General features: G+C 38.4%; 1 protein-coding gene across 1 annotated transcript in view; it reads left to right on the top strand.

The window, feature by feature from the left end:
• Window positions 1-10,974: 10,974 nt before the first annotated feature.
• Window positions 10,975-26,907, top strand: part of NTN4 (netrin 4) — a 247,983-nt gene continuing 232,050 nt past the window's right edge. The window contains exon 1 of the mRNA XM_036759925.1: window positions 10,975-11,078. Coding sequence (XP_036615820.1) covers window positions 11,060-11,078 — 19 coding nt within the window. The 5' untranslated portion in view covers window positions 10,975-11,059. The remainder of the gene's footprint in view (window positions 11,079-26,907) is intronic.

The following is a 26,907-nucleotide window of genomic DNA, read 5'->3' on the forward strand; positions in this document are numbered from 1 at the left end:
TTTCTATTCAGTTCTGGTCTTTTCACTGAGAAAGCTTGAAAGTCCTCTATTTTATTGAAACTCCATATTTTGCCTTGGAACATGATACTCAGTTTTGCTGGGTAGGTGATTCTAGGTTTTAATCCTAGCTCCATTGACCTCCGGAATATCGCATTCCAAGCCCTTCGATCTCTTAATGTAGAAGCTGCCAGATCTTGGGTTATTCTGTTTGGGTTTCCACAATACTCAAATTGTTTCTTTCTGGCTGCTTGCAGTATTTTCTCCTTGATCTGGAAACTCTGGAATTTGGCAACAATATTCCTAGGAGATTTCTTTTTTGGATCTATTTGAGGAGGCGATCGATGGATTCTTTCAATTTCTATTTTTCCCTGTGGCTCTAGAATATCAGGGCAGTTCTCCTTGATAATTTCCTGAAAGATGGCATCTAGGCTCTTTTTTTGATCATGGCTTTCAGGTAGTCCAATAATTTTTAAATTATCTCTCCTGGATCTATTTTCCAGGTCAGTGGTTTTTCCAAGGAGATATTTCACATTGTCTTCCATTTTTTCATTCCTTTGGTTCTGTTTTATAATATCTTGACTTCTTATAAAGTCACTAGCTTCCACTTGCTCCAATCTAATTTTTAAAGTAGTATTTTCTTCAGTGGTCTTTTGGACCTCCTTTTCCATTTGGCTAATTCTGCCTTTCAAGGCATTCTTCTCCTCATTGGCTTTTTGGAGCTCTTTTGCCATTTGAGTTAGTCTGTTTTTTAAGGTGTTGTTTTCTTCAGTGTATTTTTCAGTATTTTTTTGGGTCTCCTTTAGCAAGTCATTGACTTGTTTTTCATGGTTTTCTCGCATCCTTCTCATTTCTCTTCCCAATTTTTCCTCTACTTCTCTAACTTGCTTTTCCAAATCCTTTTTGAGTTCTTCTATGGCCTGGGGCCAGTTCATGTTTTTCTTGGAGGCTTTGGTTGTAGGCTCTATGACTTTGTTGTCTTCTTTAGGCTGTATGTTTTGGTCTTCTTTGTCAGCAAAGAAAGAATCCAAAGTCTGAGACTGAATCTGGGCGCGTTTTTCGCTGCCTGGCCGTATTCCCAACCAACTAACTTGACCCTTGAGTTTTTCAGTGGGGTATGACTGCTTGTAGACTAACGAGTTCTATGTTCTAAGTTTGAGGGGGAGGTGCCAGCTCTGTCAGAGCCGCACTCCTCCTTCCCCAAGGACCCCCAGTCCAGACTGGGCTTAGATCTTCAGCAGGCTGTTGCACTCCTGCTCTGATCCTCCACTTAATTCCTCCCACCAGGTGGGCCTGGAGCTGGAAGTAACAACAGCTGTAGCTGCCCCACCTCCGCTGCCCCCGGGGCGAACCGCGAACTCCTTCCACTCCCGCAGCTTTTCCCACTAACATTCTCCCCAGTCTTTGATGTTTGTGGGTCGAGGGGTCTGGTAACTGCCGGCAGCTCACATATTCAGGGCGCTAGGGCCCCCTCCACCCGGCTTCTGGTCTGGATCGTCCACGCTGCTCAGGCTGGGCTCTGCTCCACTCCGTTCCCAGCTCCCAGCTCCCAGCTCCGTGTGGAATAGACCTCACCCAGAGACCATCCAGGCTGTCCTGGGCTGGAGCCCTGCTTCCTTCTGCTGTTCTGTGGGTTCTGCCATTCTAGAATTGGTTCAGAGCCATTTTTATAGGTTTTTGGAGGGACTCGGGTACGGAGCTCACTCTAGTCCGTGCTTACCAGCCGCCATCTTGGCTCCGCCCCCCTCCCCATTCCATTTTATCCAAACAACTACCAAAGTGATTTTTCTAAAGCATAGCTGTGACCATGTTCACCTGTCTCCCCCTACTCCAATTCCATTGGCTCCCTATTACATCAAGTATCTTCTTGACTTCTCCATCATGTCCCAGGAAACTTTTCATCTTAGAAGATCACCAGTCCTGGAACTTACACCTCAGAAGTACCTTTTGCCCCTGAACCCCCTCCTTCTGATTGGAGGCTGAAAGACTCCTCCCCAAATCTCCATTTAAAGAGGAGGCCCAGGCCAGCCTCCTCTTCATTTCCTACCAGGCTAATCTCCATCATGTCCCCATGCTGGGTACCTTCTTCCTACTTTCCCTGCCTTTTCAGCTTCCTTTTTATGTCTGTCTTCCCATTGAAACATAAGCTCTTTGAAGGCAGAAACTATCTTTTTGCTTGCATTTTGTATTCTCGGTGCATAGCACAGTGTCTGGTGCATAGCAAACCCTTAATAATGTGTGTTGACTGTCTAATTTGAGTCTTGTGGATTAGCCTGTTTTTATATAAATGGTAATGTATGATAATGGTACCTAATAGTGATAATAGCTCACATTCATAGAGCTTTATGATTTTTGAATCATTTTTTCTACACAGCAACCCTGTGAGTTAAGAACATAAATTTGGAGGTAGAATGGATGCAGAAGCCATCTATTCCAACCCCTTCATTTTACAGATGAGGAAACTGAGGCCCAAAGAGGTTAAATATTTTGCTAAAGGTCACATAGGTATTAAGTGGCAGAGCTGGGATTTGAACCCAGGGCCTCTAACTCCAAATCCAGACTTTGTTCCATCATAACATATTGTCTCTAAAAAAATATATAGTAATAGAAAAGAGAGAGACAGATAGCTAGGTGGCACAGTGAAGAGAGTGCTGGACCTAGAGTCAGGAGGGCTCATAAAATTCATGTCATAAAACAGTATAGACCATGTTGTCAGGTTTCCTCTTCCTGGAAAGTGACAGGAAGTAAGAGGGGAAATGAATTCTATGAGTGAGAGAGAGACTTTCTGATATTTTCATTTTGGCACAGTTCCAAAAAGGAAATTCAGAAGTCCTCATTCCTCTTTCTTTGTGTCGGAAGTTGGCTGGAGTCTACGAGAACAGAGCTCCCAGGGTGGGGAGAGACTTAGTTTCTCTTTTCCCTTCCATGGGAAGCTTGTTTGAGACAAGGCTCTTTGTAAGGATGTGAGTGAGAAGTGAATTTCTAGACCTGATGCCTCTAGCCTTATCTTACATCCCTGAAAACCCTCCCATTGCCTTCCTTTGGCCTTTATCTCATTCTCACGCTCAAAGGGGACAGTTTTATTCTTTTTCCATTACGGAGAGATTAAGTGAAGGGCTTGGTACAATCGCTACTAGTTACAAAGTGCTTTTGTGGGCTTAGTAAGTTTTAGAATTTTCTAGAACTGCCTCTTTTCTTTGTGCAAAAGAAGAATAGTCCACACTTGAACACAACTAAAATCTACATCATGATAGGAGAAGGCTATGGATTTTTATTTTTACTTTTTTTGAGACAAAATGGTTTTTTGTAATTATTCTGAATGAGAACTGTCATTATATGAGTAGTGCTTCCGTTGGGCAAAGCAAAGCAGTTTTTTTCTCTTAACTGTGGTCCTTAACAGCTGCTAGTCTGTAGTCTATTCCTAAACCAACTTACCCTAATACTGATTGTGGGGATAGTGATTCAGTTCTATTAAATTTTTCCGTGATGACTGTAATCTGGTATGAAGGACAATTCATTGGAATGGATTTAACTAATGAGGCCTAAGTCTCTGAAATCATGATGGAATCGATAAAGGGGAGAAGGTCCAAGATGCAAGACAGGTATAAAGTATTAAAGCCTGCTTCATTCCTGCTTTACTAACATGTCTGAGGCTTAGGGAAAATTAAGATGTGTGCAATAGTGTCAGAAGACCTACATTTTTTTCAGTTATCTCAGCCTTCTATGCTAAATGATATATTGTCATAAGTTTTATTCATTTTTGGTTATGGTTTATCATCTCTCTGCAAGTGAATCTCCTAGACATATCTTTTAGAAATGCCAGAAAAGTTCCTTTGCCTCAAAGTATCTCCCTCAATCACTTGTTGGAGTATCAGAAGTTCAGTCAAACAACATTCACTAAAAGCCTATTATGTCTGTTTTGTGAAATAAATGACACTGTCTTTTCCTTTGAGGGGCTTACAATATATTAGGGGATAAAAGACCTACACAAATCGTTATGAGGCAGAATGTGATAAGTGCTGTCAGAGAGGTACGAAAAGAATGCTAATGGAATTTGGAGGAGTTAGCCTTTAAGTATATCCTCAAAGGATGGTAGGATTTAAACAGGTAGATAAAGGGAGGAAGGGCACAGCTGTGCAAGAACAACATGAGCAGGGAAGGGTGAGAGGAATTCAGGAAATGGAGAGTGACATTCTTTAGAGCATCTGGCATGTAAAGGAGAGCTGGAAGAGATAAAATGGAAAGATATATTGAAGACACATTTGTGGAGGGCCTTGGATGCCGGTTCTAAGTTTGAATTTTGATATGCTCTGGGAAGAATATTTTCTGTATCTTTCAATCAACTGTGTGACTGTAAAGATGCTATATGATGCTGTAAAGATGCTATATGAAATCATTTGCAAAAGTCTTCTGTTTTCTTGTCATTTTTCATCAAGGATACATTCAATACTATGTAGATAATTTACATAAAGATTTTAAAATGAGAAAGTAAGCATATGGAGCAGTAGCTATTTATATCCTTTTGATTACTTTTTGGGAGAAATATGCTGATTTTTCTCTGAGACTTCTACCATACTAGGGCACTAGAGGAGAGTCTCAGATGGAGAATCTCTCTAGTGGCTCTCTGCAAATGCACAGGACATCTAAATATAACCTGTATGAAGCCCCCACAGTGTAACTCCCTTCTGGACACTCCCTCAATATGTACTTGATCTCATGGGTAGAATTCTCAGGAAGAGACAGCTATTCCAGGTTAAAAGAGGTACCCTGTATTTATGAACTCATAAATCTATAGCTCAGTGTGTTTCCCATTACACGACAAGAAAATAGACATAATTAACTTTTAGTAAAAACAGCAGCTATGAATAACCCCCTCCCCATATAGCATGGTACATCCTCTACCACATATTGTACACAGCATCTATGGGAAGAGTGGGCATGAACTCAGAATAAGCTGGTAGTGAGGCACTCACACAAGAGGCATGGCGTAGTGGGTAGGGCACTACAGGGAGTCAGAGAGACTTTATTTCAGATTCCACTTCAGACACTTCCTATGTGACCCTGGGCAAGTCATTAACCTCTCTGGGGTTCAGTTTCCTCATTTGTAAAATGTGGAGATTGGGCTCAATGGCTCTAAAGTTCTAAATCCTCTTGTTCTAAATCAATGTGCCTATGATTCTTTGTGTTATATAAACTGCAGTGCTGAAAGGTCCTAGTTTACTTTCTCACTTCATAGAGTTTTTGTGCAGCTCCCCTCTGAGCATATTGTCTCTGCTGAGTGGGGCTCTGAGTGTCTCTTCCCTTTCACACTTGACTCTTACTTGCCAAGGATAACTTCCTTTTGAGTCCACAGTAGGCTCCCTTGTCTCCTGCCAGAGGTCCTTTCCTGGAAGCTGCTTCTTCCCTCAGGTGACTGCCTCTCTTTATCCGTGTCTATGTGGAGTGTGAGTCTTTGCTTTCTGCTGGGAGCAGCGTCCCTTGCTTCAAAACTACATGTCCAATGGGAAGGGGAAGAGAGAAGGGAGGAGAGAGAAAGTGTACCAGATCATGGTGATTTCAGAACTATTTAAGTGATTAAAGAGTAGTCATTAATAGGTTGATGATAACAGAAGGACTATCTCAGGGTCTTTACTGTTCAACATTTTTTTAATGAATGACTTGAATGAAGAAAGAGATAGCATGCTTATCAGATTTTCAGTTGACAAAGCTAGGAGGGAGAGTTAACACACTGAATGAATTAGAACCCAAAAAGACCTCAGCAGGCTAGATATGAGACAAATCTGATGAGATAAAATTTTGTAGACATAAGTATTACCTTATACCTGAGTTATGAGCACAGTGGGTTGTCTTAAAAAAGGTATGAGGCTTTGAGGGAAAATAACTGTCTTATGTATAAACAAAAGGCATCAATAAACCTTTTAAAAAGGTATTGGAGTTTTAGGAGACTGTAAGTCCAGTTTGAATCAAGTATGTGACATAGCAGCAAATGAAACTCGTGGAACCTTAGCCAGTGTTAAAAGAGGTAAAGAGTATTCAGATAGGACTAAAAAGGAAATAGTCCTACTGAACTGGTAAGACAAATTCAAAAACTATTTAGTTATTGGGATCCAATTTGAGGAAGGACATTGACAAGCTGGAGCAAGTCTAGAGGAAGAGAACAGAATGTTGAAGGGGTTTAAGACACTTAGAGAATCTGTTCACATCATCATAGAGTTTCAGATCCGGAAGGTACCTCATCCAGGCTTTGCTTGAACACCTCCATTCTTTCTTGAGGCAGCTCATTCCACTTGGGTGTGGGCTGCTCCAGTTGTTACAAATTTTTTTTCCTGACATTAAGCCTAAATTTTCCTCTTTGTGGCTTCTACCCATTGTCCGTTGTTCTGCCCTGTGAGGGCAAACAGAAGATGTCAAATCTCTCTTCCACTTGACAGCCCTTCAAATGCTTGAAAACAGCTGGCATGTTTCTTCTCATGTTGTCTTCTCTTCTCCATGCTAAATATCCTTTATTATCCTTCAACCAATTCGCATATGATGTGGACTGAACGCTGTTTACCATATTGGTTGTTTTCCTCTGAACATTATCCAGCTTATCAATGTGCTTCCTAAACTGGGTACCGAGAGCTACATATTCTAAATATTGTGTGTCTTCAGCAGAGCAAAATGCAACTCTCACTTTTCTGTTTCAAGAGGCTGTGCCTCTCCTAAGCAGCCCAATATCACACCTTTTTTACCTTCAATATCATACTGCTGACTGCCATTGAGTTTTCCATCCACTTAACCTCAGATCTTTTTTCAAACTGCTGTCAACCCAAGCCACTAACATTTTGTACATGTAAAGCTTGAGTTTTTGAACCCAAGAGTGAGACTTTAAATTTATAACATGTCTCTGACTTTTTTGGATCCTGACTATATCATCTAGGGTTTCTGGCTTGGTGTCATCCACGCCTTTATTCAGGTCTGATAAAAACGTGATGTGCAGGTCCCTGTGATAGTCCGCTGAAGACCTCCTTCTAAGTTGGAATCAAACCATTAATGATGGCTTTTTTAGCTCAGCCATTCAACTAATTCTGAATCTATCTAGTATTATCTTCTAGTCTATATCTCCCCAGTTATTCCAAAAGTATAGCGAGATACTGTTATCAAATGCTTTACTAAAATTTAGGTAAACTATTTGTGTGTATGTATATGTGTGTGTGTGTGTGTGTGTGTGTGTGTGGTGTGTGTATGTATACACATATATATGTGTATGTATATATATATATATATATATTTCCTCTGCTTTGCCAGTTTAATAACCTTTTTTAAAAAAGGAAATAAAGTTAGTTTGTTCTTGCCAAAGTAGTGGTGGCTCTTTGTGATCACAGTTTGCTTTTCTAGATGTTTACTAGATCTTTCATAAAGCGTTTTAGAATTTTGCCAGAAATCTCCTATAGTTTGCTCAACTCCATCCTTTTTGCTATTTTTGGTGAGGGGTGGGTGGGTCCCTTTCCTGTACATTTTCTATAACCTTTCAGGTACTACTGAGAATGCTGTAGCAATTACAGCCCCCAGTTCTTTTGGTAGTTAGTCAATAAACAGTCATTAAGCACCTTTATGTGCCAGGCACTGTGCTAACTACTGAGGATACAGAGAAAGGGAAAAGATAGCTTCTTCTGTCAAGGAGCTCACAGTCTTATGGAGCAAGCAAACAAATAAATAACGATGTACAAACAAGGATAATCAAGACAGGATATTCTAGAGAGAATTTCAGAGAGATGACACTAGAATTAAGGGGACCTGGGAAAGGCTTCTCATAGAAGATAGGACTTTAGCTGAGATTTGAAGAAGCCCAGAAGAGCCAGGAGGTGAGGATGAGAAGGGAGAGCATTCCAGGCATGGGGGATGGCCAGTGAAATGCCCAGAATCAGGAAATGGAGTATTTTGTTCAAGAACAACAAGAAGGCCAGAGTAAGTGTCCTTAGGGTACTGGGGAGAGGAGGGTGGGGGAGGAGCACAAGGTGTGAGAAGACTCTGGCCAGGTGACTTGAAATCATCAAGTTTTATTGGTCCTCAGACAATCTATGTGGACATATATATCTTACATGGGCACATCCAATCTTACATATAAATTTCATATATATAATCATCCTGTGAGCCCACAGAACTCTCTGAGCGGGCCCAAGGAATTAATTCCCCCTCCCTCCATGAAAGTGGAGTTTTCCCAGCAACTCACTCCCTCTCCATTTGCTGAGGCATGGCTTTTTTTCCCTCCTTCCAAACTCAGCACATCAACATAACTACCATACAGCTTTTATTCCTGGCTTTTCAGTTGGTTCACATCAAACTAGGAATGACCTGGTCTGAAGCTCTTTGCCTGACTGTGAGCACCTTGAGAGCAGGGACTATCCTTTGTCTGTTTTTGTATTCCCAGCACTTAGCACAATACTTGGCACATAGTAAGCACTTAATAAATGTTTATTGATTGATTGATTGGAACTCTAACATAAGTCTGCAGTATTACATCAGCACTCTCTCCACCATTTATTAATTAGGAATCCTGTCTCTTCACAAAGGCAGCAGCATTAAAAATACCCCAGGCTTGGGTAAAACCCATTTATATACCTACATGACTCTCTTTAAAATACATAATGTTCTTGTGGTCCATCTTGATAACTCTGTAATTCCCTGTCCATGAAGTGTAATTTTTCTTTGCCCATGTCATCTGATGAGAATAATGCCATATTAATATGACAGATTATTTGATCAGTGCTAGGGTTAGAATTGAGGCAGCTTGGTGGCGTAGTGGATAGAGCCTTGGGCCTGGAGCTGGGAAGACCTGAGTTCAAATGCAGCTTCAGACACTTCCTAGCTGTGTGGCTTTGGACAAGTCACTCAATCCCTACTTGCCTCAGTTCCTCATCAGTGAAATGGGGACACACTGGAGAAGGAAATGTTAAAACACTCCAGTATCTTTGCCAAGAGAAAGACAAAGTCCATGGGGTCATGAAGAGTTAGATAGGACTGAACAGCTGAACAACAACAAGATGGTTAGAATTATAAGGTGCTAGAAGTGACCTCCTTCTTAGAATGATAAAGCATGCTTCAGAGACAAGCAGGACATCCTCTTAGATGTATTCTTCAACTAATAGGTGCTACTGTGAAGCCACGAAGAAATGACATAGATGTGAAGGAGCCCGGGACTTTTGGATTATCATTGACAACACAGCTTGGGAAATGCTGCTTTTCTCAACATTAGAGACTGTGTGATAAAATGGATAAAGTGCTGGACTTGGACTCAGCATGACCAGGGCTTGAATTCTGCCTCAAACTCTTAATAGCAGTGTGACTCTGAGCAAGTCATTTAACCTCTGTGGAACTCAGTTTTCTTATCTGTAAAATAAGAGAATTGGACTTGATGACCTTCAGGGTCCCTTCCAAATCTGCAGCAGAATTATGGAGGAAATTTAAATAACATCAGTGACTATTTCTACTCCAGGTCCCTGCTGGTGTCAGTTGATGGGGGGAATACGCTACTGAAAAGCATTGGTTCCCAAGCCTTGACCCTCTTCCTCCCCTACTTTGTGTTGATGCCATACTAATCACAGCCACAGAGGCATCCATCTCTATGAGAAGGTTTAAAGAATATAATATACTCTTTGGGCACAAGATTTCTGTAGCATCTAGGTAATTCTCAATCCCCTGCTTCCATAAGACTGGTTTTTCTGTTAACACACTTTCCAAAATGTATTAATAATGAGAAGAGGGCTGAAGAGATTATTGAAGTGGTACTTAGTGAATTTATAGATATCTAAAGAACAGCCTTCCTTATTAAGAATGTTTTTATCTAAACTTCTCCCCCAGAAACCCAAAATCCTTTCTAGAATGCACAGATATACAACAGATCCTTTTAGAAGACAAAGGAACAAATGAAGTAAACTTATGTATATCCGTTTTAAAAATTATTTTATTTTTTTCAAATTACATGTAAAAACAATTTTTACATTCATTTTTGAAAATTTTCAGTTCCAAATTTTCTTCCTCCTTCCCTTCCGCTCCCTGAGAAGGCAATCAATTTGATATAGGTTATACGTGTGCAGTCATGCAAAACATTTCCATATTATCCAACTTGCAAAAGAAAACACAGACAAAAAACCCCATAAGACAAATAAAGAAAGTAAAATAAAGTATGCTTTTATTTGCACTCAGACTCCATCAGTTCTTTCTCTGGAGGTAGACAGTATTTTTCATCATGAGTCCTTTGGAATCATCTTGGATTATTGTATTGCTGAGAATAGCTTAGTCATTTACAGTTGATCATCATACAATATTGCTATTACTGTGTACGATATTCTCCTGGTTCTGTTTATTTCACTTTGCATCAGTTTGTGTAAGTCTGTCCACGTTTTTTCTGAAAATATCCCCCTTGTCATTTCTTACAGTACAGTAGTATATAATCATATATCACAACTTGTTCAACCATTCCCCAGTTGATGGGTATTACTCAATTTCAATTCTTTGCCACCACAAAAAGAGGTGCTATAAATATTTTTGTAGATGTGGATCCTTTTCCTTTCTCTTTGATATCTTTGGGATACAGACTTAGTAGTGGTATTGCTGGGTCAGAGGGTATGCACAGTTTTATAGCCCTGTATAGTTCCAAATTGCTCTCCAGAATGGTTGAATCAGTTCACAAGTTCACCAACAGTGAATTAGTATCCCATTTTTTCCCACATCCCCTCCAACATTTATCATTTTCCTATTCTGTCATATTAGCCCATCTGATGGATGTGAGGTAGTACCTCAGAAACTAGGCATATCCTAAGGAATCTTAGAATAGCAGAGGGCTAAGAGAGTCTGAGACACAGAGATAAAGTAAAAATTAGGATGGTGTTACTGATCCTTGAGGTTCATATCTAAAGTGATTAACTTCAGTGGTTTTTAGTCTTAGTGGAATGTGTCAAGATATAATCTTGTTCTTTTCTCTCTTAACTTGTGAAGGTGCTGTCCAAGACACCCAAATAAGAGTTTTGGATGTGACTGGATGATAGAGAAATCAAGCTCCACATAATGACTGCCATGAGATATGTCTGTATGTTCCAAAGGTAATGCTTTCCTTTTTGTTGAATTCATTAGTAAATTAGGGAAAATATTCTATCTTTCTCATGAAAAAAAAGAAGCATAATCTTAAATTATGTATAGGTTACTGTTGGATTGGTCTTGTGATTTCATTGGTATAGAGAATTCCTGGTGAAGACACTAATTCCCTCTTTTGCTGCAGATCGTCACCTGCTTTTAGAGAATTTGAAGATTAAGTGACTTGTCCCAAGTCACACAGCAAGTATATGTCAGGGCTAGAACTTGAATCCAGATTCTCTTGACTCCAGGTTTAGCTATCTGTCCATTATACTCTGCTGCCTCTCTGTGTATGATAATATTCTATCCACTAAAAGCTGTAAATGGATGAGATCATAGACCTTTTAGAATTATTGAAGTGGGGCCAGATGCAAATTTCTATTGATAACACATTTGTGTTAAGGCACAGCTTTCTATCCTTCCTGTGCAGTGTTTAACTTTCCTTCTTTGACTAGAACAATAATTACAATATGTGTAGGATTTTTGTGTTATATATAACATATGCTACTAATTTCATATCACTTATTTCAAACCCAAACATATTGGCAAACATCATGTATTCAAGAACCAAGAAACAACTGCCAATAAAATGATCTTTTTTTTGTGTTACAACTACAATACTTTGTGTTTTCACTATTTTTTAAGCTTAATAATTCTAATATGAGTCTAATTCAAGACTACAGAGTAAATCAGTATGAAATATTGGGGATAATTTGTATAATGGAATTCAAAAAAAGATTTATTAATACCCTTTGTTTTTTAGGTCATATTTCCCTCCTGATATTCCCCTCCCCATGTAACTATCCTTTGTAATATAGAAGAATAGCTAATGATAATTGACTGCAATGGTGATCTTGTCTGACTGTATATAGCAGTCTGTCATTCAATGAGCATTTATTAAGTGCCTACTCTGTACAAAGAATATTCCCTATGTAAATATGAAAAATAGTCCCTAGAAATCCCTAATGGGATTTGTTACAGTAATATGAGCATTCCAGTTCAGCAGCCATCATTTCAGTAACTGCTATGTGCAAAGCATTTGGGAGTTCCTAAATTCCATTTTAGAAAATATCTAATCCTAATTTGCTGATGTTTACTAAGATTTTATGTTTAAGTTACATTTATTCAGTAGTTCTTTATAAAAACTACACCACTACATCACAATAACAAAAACCCCTCTGTTACATGCTGGAATTATCACACCTCTTAAAAAATAGCAAAAACAGAACTATGGACAGAACATGTAATATTATGGTTTTTTATATTGTTACCAGTTTTTTTGCCAGTATGTTTATGTTTGTCATAAATGGCATGCAATTAGTAGCATTTGTAATAAACAATAAACAAAAATTCCCATATACATTGTTGTAGTCGCAGAAGACAACTTAAGCGTTGCACAGAAAGAATGGAAAGCTGTATTTTAAGATGAAGGCATTATCAATAGAAATTTGCATCTTGTTCTTCCTCATTACTTTGGTGGATCCATGAATTCATCCATATGGATATCCCCATAACCAATAAAGAACACAGCCCATTCTTTCCTTCTTATTGTATGTGATTCTTGTTTATATCTTTATTTAAAACCTATATGGTAGAAAAATAGATATAGATGTAGATATATAGTATAGTCTTACCCATGGGTCAAAAATCATCTTCATCATTTCAGGGTGGGTTAGGTGTGGTTAGACAGCAGTTGGTCTGAAAGTTATCTAGATGTTTCCACGGACTCAATATGAGTTAGCCCTGTAATGTGGAGGTAAAAAAATGCTAATGGGATCTTGGCTCCATTCATAGGAGTAGACAGGTAACAGTCTAGCTGTATTACGCACTAGTAAGACCACATCCAGAGTGTCGTGTTTGGTTCTCAGGGCCACTGTTTTAAAAAGGCATTAGTAACATGGAGAATATCCCAAGGAATCAGCCAGGATGGTTCTGGGCCTTGAGTCTGTGTCATATAAGGATTAGTTAAAGGATCTGAAGTCATTAGGCCTGGAGAAGATTAAGTGCTGTTGGATGAGGAGAGGTAAGGATGTGTTAGCTGTCTTCAAGTATTTGAGAGTCTGGATTTTGGAAGAGGGATTAGATTTGTCTTGTTTGGTCCCAGGGGGATAACTAGGAGCAAAGGGTAGCGATTACAGAGAGTAACTTAGTAAACTTAGACTCAATATAACAGTGATAACAATATATTCCATCATATCCTTCAGCATTCGGTATATGTAATAAGAAATAGCCGTATCTTTCAGGGAAGATGGAACCGTGGGAAATCTGATTTTGTAAGACTTCTGATTTCTTCTTGGCTAGAGATTTACACACGTACTTATTAGGTTTGTTCCCAGAGGAGCAGCTATGACTTTCGGAGTTTTAGGGGTAACCGGTGGAGTTCTACTTATAACACTGTAAGTACACCCCCACCCCATGTGCTTCCTATTAATAATAAGCCAGTAGATATTATTAGCTCTAAGTAAAGGGGCAGCTAGGTGGCACAGTGGATAGAGTGCTGGGCCTGAAGTCAGGAAGACTCAGATCGCTGAGTTCAAAACTGGCCTCAAACACTTACTAGCCGTGTGACTCTGGGTAAGGCACTTAATCCTGTTTGCCTCAGTTTCCTCATCTGTAAAATGAGCTAGAGAAGGAAATGGCAAACTACTCCAGGATCTTTGCCAAGGAAACCCCACAAGGGGTCATGAAACAAATAAACAGCAACAAAGGCATTTACCTGAAAGGGACAGCAATAACAATAGTTATAAAGCACTCCTCCCAACCCGGGAGTACGCTCTCCCACAAATACACCCACTGTGTCTGGAAAGGGTAGGCTCAGACTTAGATTATAGTGACAGTGAGGCACATAAGTATGATGCACCTATCACAACCCTTTGTACTTTAGAGCTTGGAAGTCTTTTCTTGAGTCTGTAGCCAGCATTCCGTCCTTGAAAGGTCATTCTCCCTGAGGCTGCCCCCTTCCTCAGGGGACTCTCCTGCTACACTTGTTCTCGGTTGTATCTCTCTGTTCCTGCTTCACGTTTCCACTGCCATCAGCAACTGATGCTTTGTGGGTGCCCCAGGTACTATCTTGCAGGTTTCCTAAGACATGTGGACTTTTTGGAACTCGTAAAGTCAGCAGCTGGACACTTCCATTTTGAGGTTGTTTCTAGGTCACCTACTCAGAAGGAAAACAAAAGAGACAGCCCAAACCTAGGTTCTGGCTGGTCTAACTAGGACATGGGCTTATGGAGACCAGGTAGAGGAACAGGGCCAGCTGCCCCTTCCCCACCAGGCTCTAAGGAAGCAGCTCAAAGCAGTCCTTATGCTTTGAGGCCAAAAGGAATTGAGAAAGGCAGAAGAATGGATTTTGCCTTTAGTATATCCACTGAGTTCTGGCTCAGTGGGCAGTTATTATAAGATCTTGCATGTGGCCAGAAGTTAAACAATACCCACTCACACCCAACACCCTCACCTCCCCCCGGCCCCGACATCAGTTTCTACATAGTGTATTGCAAGCTGACAAGGGACATATGCTTTTACAACCTTACTAGGAAGAACCTACTGGAGCCTGTTCCATGACCCTGTTATATTTAATTACATATAAGTAGTCTTTTAAATCAGGTGAAATTGTTTGTAGAAGAGTCTTATATCAGTGAATGTCATTTTGGCCCAGGATTTTTTCCCCTTTAAACTTTTTTCATCTAGAGGATTCTCAACCCCAAATTCTTATGGTAGCCATTTTGAGTTTTATGGTTGGTGTGGGGGCAATAGGAAGAAGGTAGAATTGGTAATTGCCAGTCTAAATGATACAAACCAGACACATATATCTCCCTAGGCCCCTAGATACAGTGTAAAAATTACCATCCTGAAGCAGATTAATGATTTTCTGTGTGTTTGGCAAGTTGACTCAAGAAAAAAGGAGAACATGGCTAATATGGAAATGTTTTGTGTGACTACACATGTATACTCTTTATCAAAGTGCTTGCCTTCTCAGGGAGGGGGGAAGAGGGATAGAGAGAAAGGGAATTTGAAACTCAAAAATTATAAAAAATGAATGTTAAAATTGTTTTTATATGTAATTGAGAAAAAATAAAATAAAAACATTCTTAAAAAAAAGAAAACAGGAGAGTAGATGAAGAAGGATAAAAGGGTAAAGGGAAGAATGAAAGAAAGTGAGAAGCATACTTACAAGCACTTGGTATTCCTTCAGAAGTGGAATAACAATGAAAAGCAAACTTATTTTCTTTTCTTCCCTCTCCCCGGTATTAAACCCTATTTTAGTTTAATGTGTTTTCTGTACACTAGTGAGTCTGCAGAGTATTAACTCCTTTTGATGGGCAAGTGGAAAGGATAGCAAATATTTGTTAAAATTCCAACAACTTTTTTTAAACATGATTTTCACATCTCTTGCCATCCAAGTTGCCTACTTGTGGTTACTTTTAGTTTGTCAATATCTTTAAATTTTGGTACTCTGAACTCTACCCAAGACCACATATCCAAGTCACTGAAAAACACAAGTTAGGGTTAGGGTAAGAAAGAAGAGAACAAAGTGCCTAGTTTGCATCAGGCACTGTGCTAAGTGTTTTATAAATATTATCTCCTTATATTATCACAGCAACCTGGGAGGTAGGTGCATTATTATCCCCATTTTACAGTTGAGGAAACTGAGGCAGCTAGGTTAAAATGACTAGGGTCACATAACCAGAGTCTGAGACTGGATTTGAATTATCTTCTTGACTCCAGACTCAGTGCTTTATCCACTGCACCATCCCTTTGAACATTATACTTCTGCTAACATAACCCAAGATTGCTTTAACTTTTTTAGAAGTTGCTTGACATAGTTGGTTGATATTGGCAGCTAATCTTGTTATTCATTTTTTAATCCTTGTTGGGGTTGGTCTTTTATCTCTGCAATATGATCAGATCAGTAGCTTCCTAGAATAGACAGAGTACTGGGAACTTTGTGAATTACAAAATTATTTATCTTGCATCAAACCTCTTTATGAATCAGTGCCAATGAAAATAAGCTATGTAAATTTGCTGATTACGTTTATAAAGCAGTTAGATGTTTCATAATTGTACTTAGTTCTAATAGGTCAGGATACCTTACATTATTTTGCTTTTACACAAGATTAACATTTTTGAAAATCATAAAACTATTACTTGGCAACAATATTTAACTTAAATTCTTTAGTCAAACAAACATCTGACTGCTTTTTTAATCTATCATGTAGCTGAACCCCCGCATGCGTGTTATCTCTCCAAGTTAAAATATGAGCTTGTAGAGATAGGGACTGCCTTACTTTTTTGTTTTTATTCTCAGCAATTAACACATACTAAGTAGTTAATAAATATTTTTAATTAATTCATTAATATTGATCTATTATTTTCTTTCTTTGCCTTATCCTCCCCTGATTTGGGCATTAAGATCATGTTTGTTTCATAAAAGGAGTTGGTAGAGCATTTTTCAATTTTTAAGAACTTTTTGTGTAGTATAAGTGTTAATTTTAAAAAATTGATAGAATTCAACTGTAAATATGTTTGGACCAGGATTTTCCCACCCCCACCCCACTTTGGTTGTTCTTTACACCTAGTTAAATTTCACTTTCTGAAATTGGATTGTTAAAGATCTCTATTTCATGTTTTATTAATTTGAGTAGTTTAGATTTTTGTAGCTAATCCTCCATTAGTTTTGAATACTCAGTTTTGTTGGCATGCAACTGTGTATGATACATAATGATAATTCTTTTTATTTCTTCTTTGACATGGTTGTGCCTTGTTAATTTTTTCTTTTGGTAATTTGATTTTCCTACCTCTTCTTTTTGATCATGTTGGCCTAATGGTTTATTTTTCTTTGTCAGCCTTTGCAAAAGGCCAAGTTTTTTTATCAACTCTGTAGTCTTGGTGCTTCTCAGTTGATCTTTATTTTTCAAGATTTCTTCTTTTGTACTCATTTTGTGCTCATTTATTTTTTCCTTGAATATTTAGTTCATTAGTACTTTTTTTCTATCTTGGTAAAATGTTCTTAGAGATACAATTTTTCCTTTTAGGACTGATTTAGCAAATTCCTGAAATTCTAATATGTTGTCTCATTATTATAATTTCACATAACTATTAAATGTTTCTGGGATTTGTTTTTAAACCCATTCAGGATATCATTTGTTCTTTGATACATTCAGGATATCATTATTAAGCATAAGGTTTTTAAAAATAAAATTAGGTAAAACTGCTATTGATACTTCTATCTTGAGGCTACAAGGTATAACAAATCAGTTAGGGAATATGATAAACTAAGAATGAAATCAAAAAGGTCACAAACTGTATCTACTTTGTACAAAGTATATGATGACAGATAAGATCAAGCTATTGACATTACAGAATATAAAATTCACCTAAAGCACAGAAATGCAATAAAAGCAAAAAATCCCCCCCAAAACAACCAACCCCCCCAAACTTGATTTATCCATTCTTATTTAAAAATTAATAGATGCTTTCATTGCTATGAGTACTAGCATGTTTTTACTTTGCTTTATTAGATAATTTATTAGTCTGGTCTTTGAATGTTATTAGATGTTATTTGTATTATTAAATACTTTATTATTGTGTTCTTTGAGATATTCAGGTAACTTCAAAAATTCATAATTCTATATATTGAATACTTATTAGCTGGAGTGAGATTTTGAGATTCCTATATTTTAGGTAACTATAAACAACTCAAATGATGAGATATGTGACCATCAACTCCAATTACTTGTAAACCTGAACTGCTATAATATCAGATTGAGTATTCATTCAGTCCGTGAATTGGGCTTTGGTGAGTAGTCATATTTAAAATGCCTCTCATGCTGGAAAGACTGTTCTGCTTTATTTCACTGTATTATCTGTAAGTAGGTAGAATATTTACTTCACTTTCTACAGACCCATACCAGTCTTTTGAATGGTAGTGTCTTGGTTTATGCTTGGATAATAGACATGTTCCCACAGCTTCCTGCTGATCTCTTGTGAACAGATTCTCAGCTCCCTGCTGCCTTGAGAATATATTGCTTACCTCATCTTACCCTCCACTGACATTCTTCATAATAACCTGTTTAGAAGACAAATGGCATGGCAGAATTACGGACAACTCATTAAACAAAGATACAGTTGCTATCTGCCAAGTGCCACCATCATCATTTTAATGTGACCTAAAGGACAGCTGTATTTGTCATGGTGGAAGAAAGAAAGCGTGCCAGAGGGAACTGATGCCACCTGACAAAATCAGTTTAATTTCCCTTTGAATTAGCTTACTGACAATACAAACTTGATGATGATGCTAATATACAGGATATTGGGTTTTCTCTTGAGTGGCATGAGGATAGTATATTAATTCATCAAAGTTATTTGTGCTGTTAGTATTTCTGTAGCCATAATGGTTATGTAATTAACTTTTTTAAAGCTAGATTTCTTAACAGAGTAAAATAGAAAAATGTATTTATTTCATTATTTGGATCATCAAGAGAAGGTGGGTTTTCCTGATTATGAAAATTAGTTGTAAGAGACCGACATCTTGCCACAGTAATCTCAAAATGGATAATTGTGAAAAAAATAATGTTAGGACCAAGAAGAGCAAAGATTCTCCATAAACAGCACCCCAGTAGTGCTCTAAAAATGCATTACAAAGCTAATGATAAATAAAACCAAAGAAATATATCTATAATCTCTTTCATCCAGTCCAGGTCTGCACAAAAAAAAAATGCTATAATCCTGTAGAAGGTCTTAGAGGAGACAAGCCAGAGTAGAGGGAAGGTAATGTGTACAGAACCCGAGGAGGAAACCAGGTCAGACTTGTGTCTAGGTAGTGCAGCACCAGGCAGTTTATGCCCAGGCAGCCCTGCCTCAGGGATATCAGGAAACTGGTCCAGAGTTGTACCTACAGAATAGCTGTCAGGCAGCTCAGTGCCCAGGCAGCCTTACCTATGACGCAGTAGGAGATATTGCCGCACCAGTATCCAGGCACCTCTACCCATGATGAAAGACTGAACCAGACCAACATTGATCCATTGCAGGGCCTAGGCCCAAACAATATAGCACCTAGTCAACTCATTGTTTGGTTAACCCATGCCAAGCCATAGCAGGCACCATAGCAGGATAAGGGGCCAGGGAAGCAAAAGCATCTGGGGTCTTGCAGAAGCCCTGCTGCCAGCACAATTAACAACATCTGTTTGGGGCCTGTCAGGCTTATAGCAAGGGGTAGAGCCAACTCTGGGTTTGGAACTGTGTAAGAAGAAAGAGACAAAGAAAGAAGGCAAAACCTAAATTGAGGCACCAAGAGACTGAACCAAAATCCAGAAATTCTTATGGAAGATGAAGCCTAGTTTTAGCTACCACATTCAGGACCAAATAGGGGCTGCCCAAACTGTCTAAGAGTATGAGGGGAACACAAGTATAACTCAATATGTTTTATTTATTTTAACATTCATTTTTCGAAATTTTGTATTCTAGATTTTCTCTATTCCTTTAGCCTCCCCCAACCTATCAAGAAAGTAAATAGTATATCAATTATACATGTGAAGTCATGTAAAACATATTTCCACATTAGCCATATTGCAAAAAGAAGGCAAGAAAAATAAAGTAATTAAAAAAAGTATGCTTCAGTCTACATTCAGAGTTTATTATCTACCTCTCTCTTGAGATAGATAGCATTTTCCATCATGAGTCCTTTGGAACTGAGGCAAGAAATATATTTTTTAAGCCAAATAATTGGAAAAAAAAACAAGGAAATATAAAGCATACGTATAATATACACTTACACACACACATTCAGAGACAAATGAACTAGAAAACAGGTTGAGGGATAATCTAAGAATCATCAGTCTACCAGAATCATGACAAAGAAAAAGCTTGAGTACTATATTTCTAGAGAAAATAGTAATGGCAAAAACCTGCGATAAGGAGAAACTGAGGCACAAAGATCCAAGCAAAATCTCTTTATTAGCAAGGCTAGCAGTTGCCAATAATAGAGGTCAGTGGCCCCTCAGTGACCAGAAACCAACCTTATAATAAGAGCAGTTTTTTATACAATTAATGGTTAGATAAGGTCAAATGAGGCAAACTAAACTAAAACTTTGATTAGTCTGTAAGAAAGCAGCTAAAGAGAAAGAGTTCTGGTACTGAGGCTTCACTGTTAGGATCACAAATGACTTGGTAGCTGCCAATGTGGATAGGAGAACTTGGAATATTTTATTCCAAAGGGCAAAAGAGAGAGGCATACAACTGTGTGGGATGAAAGACCCTCACCAATTAAAAGTTGATAAGGAGCCATCTCAGGATGGGAACAGAAATAAATTTTATTCAGTTCTCGAGAATTGGGCATCCTCTGCTAGCACAGAACCAGCAAAGGACATGCTTTACAAGAGGCAAAGCACCAATAATTATACCTAACAGAAGAGAATTCCTGCCCACCTCTGACCCTTCTCACCACTGGCTGGTAGGCAGGCTTAAAATCTAAGCACGAAAGCTAGACAAAGAACCAGGAAATCGAGGCACAGAAACTCCAATTCCCATTCCCTTAGTTAGTGATTACAACTGAGGTGACATCTATAAATCTAAAGAAGGAGAATAGGATAAGGGGAGGGGGAGACCCTCTCCATTCTCTTACAGTACCTTTACAGTAAAGGAAAGCAGGTCACAGTGACCCTATTCTTACTGAGCAAATCTTTAAACCAGAACCAGAAGAAAGAACAAAAAGTTTCAGGGTAAACTTTCCCAGAGGCTGAGCCATCAGACTCTCATGGCCTCAGAATTTTTCCACTTCCCTATTTCTTGATTTTTAAACATTTCTTTATATATCTATATCTATATCTATATCTATATCTATATCTATATCTATATCTATATCTATATCTATATCTGTCTATCTATCTATCTATACATACATACATACATATCTTCCATGTGAAGTGTTCACATTTTATTTACCTCACACACAACCAAAAATAACTTATTTTTCAAAACTGAGTATAATCTTACTGTGTAAAAATGGACCTTTAATAGAATAGAGAACTACCAAGCAATCCTGATGAAAAAGCCAGAAATGAGTAGAAACATAGAAAAGCACACACAAGAGTCAAGAAAAACACAGAAAGCTAAATATCTGTGATCCTTTGGAAGGCATTATAAGATGATGAATTGTTTACATTATGATAGGGAGAGAAGAAAGACGTGTCCTCGCAGAACCCTGTTGGCTTCAAGGATCATAATGAAAGTTAAATAAGCTAGGCAAAGGCTCTGAGTGTGGTTTTGTTCTGTTTTGATAGTCTTAGGAGAAGAATGAAATGGGAGAGAAGGGGAAATAAACTGGGGAGTGAAGGAGGAGGAGAGGGAAGAATCTTAACTTTCTCATATAATAGAAGTGCATATGAGATAAAGAGAATACAGTATGGAAGAAGAGGTGGGTGGATGGGCATCCCATGACCTTCACTTTTATCTGTACTGGACCAAAAAAGGTTGAACAAACTCCTACTCACACACACACACACACACACACACACACACACACACACACAAAAGCCTGCTGTAGAAAGACATTAAGCTCAACTAAGAAGTAAATGGGGACAGGGAAAGAGAAGAAGGTTTATTAAGCAAGAGGCCAAGATGGGTGAGGGAGTATTCGTAACCAACAAAACAAAACCCTCCAAAGACATTGGGTGGAGCATGAAGGAGAGGTTAAAAGGAAAGAAAAGAAGAGTAAAAATTTCCAGGAGAAAAGACGAGATCCATTGATGCAGAAACAGATCCCTTCAATTATAGACCAGGTGTTAAGTAAACACCTTCTTTGCAAAGAGTGGAGCAGGGGAAAATAGAGGAAAAAGCACCAGAGGACAGGATCAAGGAAATTAACATAATTGTAAATGGGAATGAGATAGAATCTACCCATTAAAAGGAAGAGGATAGCAGAGTGGGTTAGAAAACAGAATCCAACAATACATTGTTTACAGGAAATACTCTTGAACCAGATTCACGCAGAGTTAAGATAAGAGACTAGAACAAAATTATGATTCAGGAAAACTCACAAAAGCAGGGGGTAACAATTATGATTTTAAACAAAACAATAGTAAAAATAGACTTGAAAAGAGAGATAAGTAGGGAAACTGGATTATGCTTAAAGACACAAGAGGTAATGAAACAATATTATTATTTGTTATGCATGAAATGGCATAGCATCTAAGTACTTAAGGGAAAAGTTAATTGAATTCCAGGTAGAAACTGAAAGGAAGACTATAATAGTGGGGGCCTTGATGTACTCCTTTCAGATCTAGACTAATATTATAGAGAGTAAGAAAAAAATTAAACCCCAAGATGGACCTTTAGAAAAGTTAGAAATCATAAACTCTTGTCAGTTATTGGAATGAGAATAAAAAAGGGTTTATATATTCCTCATCTGTGCAAGCTACCATTAAAAAAATTGACCATGTATTGTGGGAGCATAAAAACCACACAAACAAATACAGAAAAGCAAAACTAGTCACCATATCCAACTGACCACTATACAATAAAAAAATCATATTCAATAAAAGTCCTTTGAAGAAAAAATTAAATATTAATTGGATACTAAATAAAATCTAATCCTAAAGATTTAATGGATCAAAGAACAAATCATAGAAAATACATAGATGGCTCCCACATAAAAGATCATACCATTAAAAAAATTAGAAAATAACAAAATCAGATTACTTTCACAGTTATGTCTAAAAGGAGAATTCTGAACCAAACGAGAGATAAAGAATAGCATAAAAGACCAAGCAGGCATTTGAATACACAAAATTAAAAAGCTATTCCATGAACAAAATCACTGAAGATAGAATTAAAGATAAATTGTAGAGGAGGGGAAATATTCGCATCAAATATCACCAATGAAAAGTCTGATATCCAAAATATATAGGGAATTGACAGACATGCGTAACATCAATAGTCATTCCCCAAGCAATAAATAGTCAAAGAATATGAAGGTTTCAAAGGAAAAATTACAAAATATAAATGACCATAGGGAAACATGCCAAGTGACCAATGGTTAGTTAGCTAAATGCAAATTAAAACAGCATTGAGGTTGTACCTTTACCACATACATTGACAAATATAATATCTGACAAAAGATGATCTTTTGACATCATCCTCTATTTGCTCCACCTTTACTCCAGTCTCTGATGAAGAAATGATTCTTCTTCTTGTCAAGAACAACCTGTCGACACATACCCTTGATCCTATCCCTCTCTGTCATCTCCAGGACATTGTGCTCACAACCATCCACTCTCTCACTCTAATCTTAAATTTCCCCATATCTAATGTTGCCTTCCATACAGATGTGCCCATTTCCTCCAACCTTAAGAAATAAATCCTTAATAAACCCTACTACTATCTCTTTAAGTTATCATCTAATAACTCTCCTCCTTTTTTCAGCCAATCCTGGCACAATAGAAAGCTCAGAGGATTTGGAGTCAGAGAATATGACTTGCTACCTGTGTGGCTTTGGGCAAATCACTTAGTTTCTATGGGCCTCAGTTTCCTCATCTGTGAAATGAGATGATTGGACTCAGTGGCCTATAAGGTTCCTTCCAGCTCAAATTTTGTGATCCTATGATCTATAAAGAGCTGTCACATTTTGTTGCCTCCTCATTCTGTTCTCACTCATTTCTCAGTCCTTTGCTTCTCGTTCCCAGCTTTACCATTCAACTGAAACTGCCGTCTCCAAAGTTCCTGTTGTTCTCTTAATTGCCAAATATAATAACATTTTGTCATTCCCCATCCTTCTTGACTTCTTGGTAGCATTTGACATTGTTTACCCCTCTCTCTTTCTGGATGTTCTCTCCTCTCTGGGTTTTAGTGACGCTGATCCTTCTTGGTTCTCCTCTAACTAGTTCAACCACAAGTTAGTTTCTTTTGGTGTTTCATCATCCGTGTCATGCCCCTGACACCATATATTCAATGAGTTGCCAAATCTGTTTCTAAAACATCTTCCACATCTACCCCCTTCTCTCTGCTCACACAAACCCCACCCTAGTTCTGTCCTTTATTACCTCTAGTCTAAACTATTGCAATAGCCTCCTAATTAGCTTCCTTGCTTCAAGCCTCTCCCCACTCCAATCCATTTTCCATACAGCTGCCAAAGTGATTTTCCTAAAGTCAGGGTCTGACAATGTCATTCCTCTACCCAGTAGCAGTGGATTGCTATGATTTCTCCAGCCCCCCGTTTGGTATTTAAAGCCTTTTTCAGTCTGGCCCCAACCTGCTTTTTGAACATTATTACACATTATACCCTTTGTAATCCTGTGGTTCAGCCAAACTGGCCTTTCTACTGTTCGTCGTACACAACACTCCATCTCCCATCTCAGTGTCTTTGCTCTGGCTGTTACCCACTCCTGAAATGTGTTCCTTTCTCACTTCTGCTTCATAGAATCCCTAATTTCCTTCAAAGCTCAGTTCAAGAGCCACCTTCTACATGAAACCTTTCTGGATCTCCCCCTAGTGCTCACCCCTTAAAGCTACTTTGTCTCCATCTTGTATATATTCTCTATATACCTGTACTTTTATGTTGTCCCCTCAGAATGTTAGCTCTTTAAGGGTGCAGACTTGTTTCTTTAGTCTTTGTATCTCCAACACCTAGTGAGTATCTAGCACATAGTAAGTAATAAGCACTACTTGTTGTTTTATTGTTTGTCAAAAAAAGGGACAAAGATGGGCCCAATTGGTAGAACTGCGAAATGGGCCATCCATCCAGGATATCAGTTTGATGTAATGCGACAAAGTGGCTAAATTGAACATACCTTTTGATTCAACAGTTCCTACTAGTAGGGATTAGTAGTCCTTAGTAGCCCCTACTAGGTGTATACTACAAGGACATCAAAGCAGAAACAAAGGTCCAGTAGATGCCACAATACCTATAGAAGTATTCTTTGAGGGGGCAAATAACTGGAAACCAATTGGGTGCCCATCAGTTGGGGAATAGCAAAAAACATAGTATTTTAAGTGTAATGGAATATTATTATGTAAATATAGGACACATGTGAAGTGACAAATATGAGGAATTCAAAGAGACGTGGGAAGATTTACATGAGCTGATACAAAGAGAAGCGATGTGCAACAGTGAGCACAACAACAGTGTAAGCAAAAAGATCACTAAATCAAAATGGGTCTGAAATAACTGGAAAAAATGAAGGCTTTAGAGAAGAGGAAATGAAACGCACCTCCCGCTTTCCCTCAGAGAGACACTGGGGCTGTTGGGGCATAATACTGTATACATTGTCCAACACCATAGGACTTTGTATTGGATGTTTTGGGTTAATTGTTTTTTGTTACAAAGGAGGGTTGGATTTGGAGATGAGAGGGAAGCCTAGGATGACTTATGGACAGACAAAAAGTGTCAATCAACAAAACACATTTTGGAAAAAAGAAGGAAGAAAAATTGTAAGATGCATGCATCTGAGAACAGATGACCTTATTTGTGGGTCTACACATTTGAAAACTAAAGTTTGAGAATTTACTTTGAAGTGAATTCAGTAAGAAGTGGTGGTTCCTGACTTGGTTATGTAGGTAATGTGTGTGATCTTAATTATGTCTATATCATAGGATCATAGTGTCATAGAGAAAAAGACTCCAGCCCCTTCCTGCACTTCCATTTTATATATGAGGAAACTGAGCCCAGAGTAGTGAAGTGACTTGTTTGAAATCAGAAAAATAGTGAAGGATGGAGCCAGGATTTGAATCCAGCTCCTTTGAGGTTAAGTAACTTGCTAAGATTCACATAACAACTGACTGTCAAAGACAGGGTTTGAGCCTTGACTCCAAGCCCAATACTATCCATTACACCATATCTTGTTTGTTCCCTTTAAAACTTCAAAGCAATTTTAGGACCACAGTTTCAAGTTCAACTTCTTCTAACCTTGGTGGCAGTGGAACCAGTGGCACAAAGAGCTGAGGTTACTTTCTGGAGTGTTTTTCATTTTACATAACTTGAGTCTGTGCCTGGAAACCAGAGGAAAATTTCCGTATTGGACAACTCATAACGTTGGCACCAACTCTCTACTTGCAGGCATACTGGCTCCATTTCTAACAGATTTAATTAGACCCTGTTATAGAAAATGAATCCTATACCCATGGCTATGGTATTGTGTGAACCTACTTGCAGTACCTTAAATCTGCATACTCTTAGACAAGTGCCTCCCAATTTCACAGCATGATACTTAAAGTCCCAGCACTGTGGAGGAATCACCAAGTTTGATTTATCTATTCCTTCTTAGTAATGTTCAGATCTGTCCCTTCCTTTCTGATGTTGCTGCCATCATCCTACCTCATGCCTGGACTATTGTGATAGCTCATTTACTAGTCTCTGGCAATACTCTGTCCCTCCTAACATACATTCTTCACACCTCCTCCAAATTAATTTTCCTAAAAACTTTTCATCATGTAATTTCCCTACTCAAGAACCTTAATTGGCTTCCTACTTCCACAAGATAAAGTCTAAATTTCCTAACCAGATATTCAAGGCTCCTACCCATTAGGCTCCAACGTTCCTTTATGATATTTTTTATATCCCTCCCTTATGTGGGCTTTCCACTCATGCCAAATTGGCCCATTATTCACTGTCTCCCCCATGTTGTCCATTTTTACTTCCATAGCTTTATTCATTCACTCCACTCCCCTGGGTTGAGCCTTTGTTCACCACTCTAACTATCTGAATCCTACATTTGAAGACCATTTCAAGTCCCACAATCTGTATGAAACCCTCTCTGATAACCCTCATCTATAGTGATTTCCTCCTCTGAACTCATGCACTGACTGCCT

The sequence above is a fragment of the Trichosurus vulpecula genome, chromosome 5 (genome assembly GCF_011100635.1).
Source record: "Trichosurus vulpecula isolate mTriVul1 chromosome 5, mTriVul1.pri, whole genome shotgun sequence".
NCBI lineage: Eukaryota > Metazoa > Chordata > Mammalia > Diprotodontia > Phalangeridae > Trichosurus > Trichosurus vulpecula.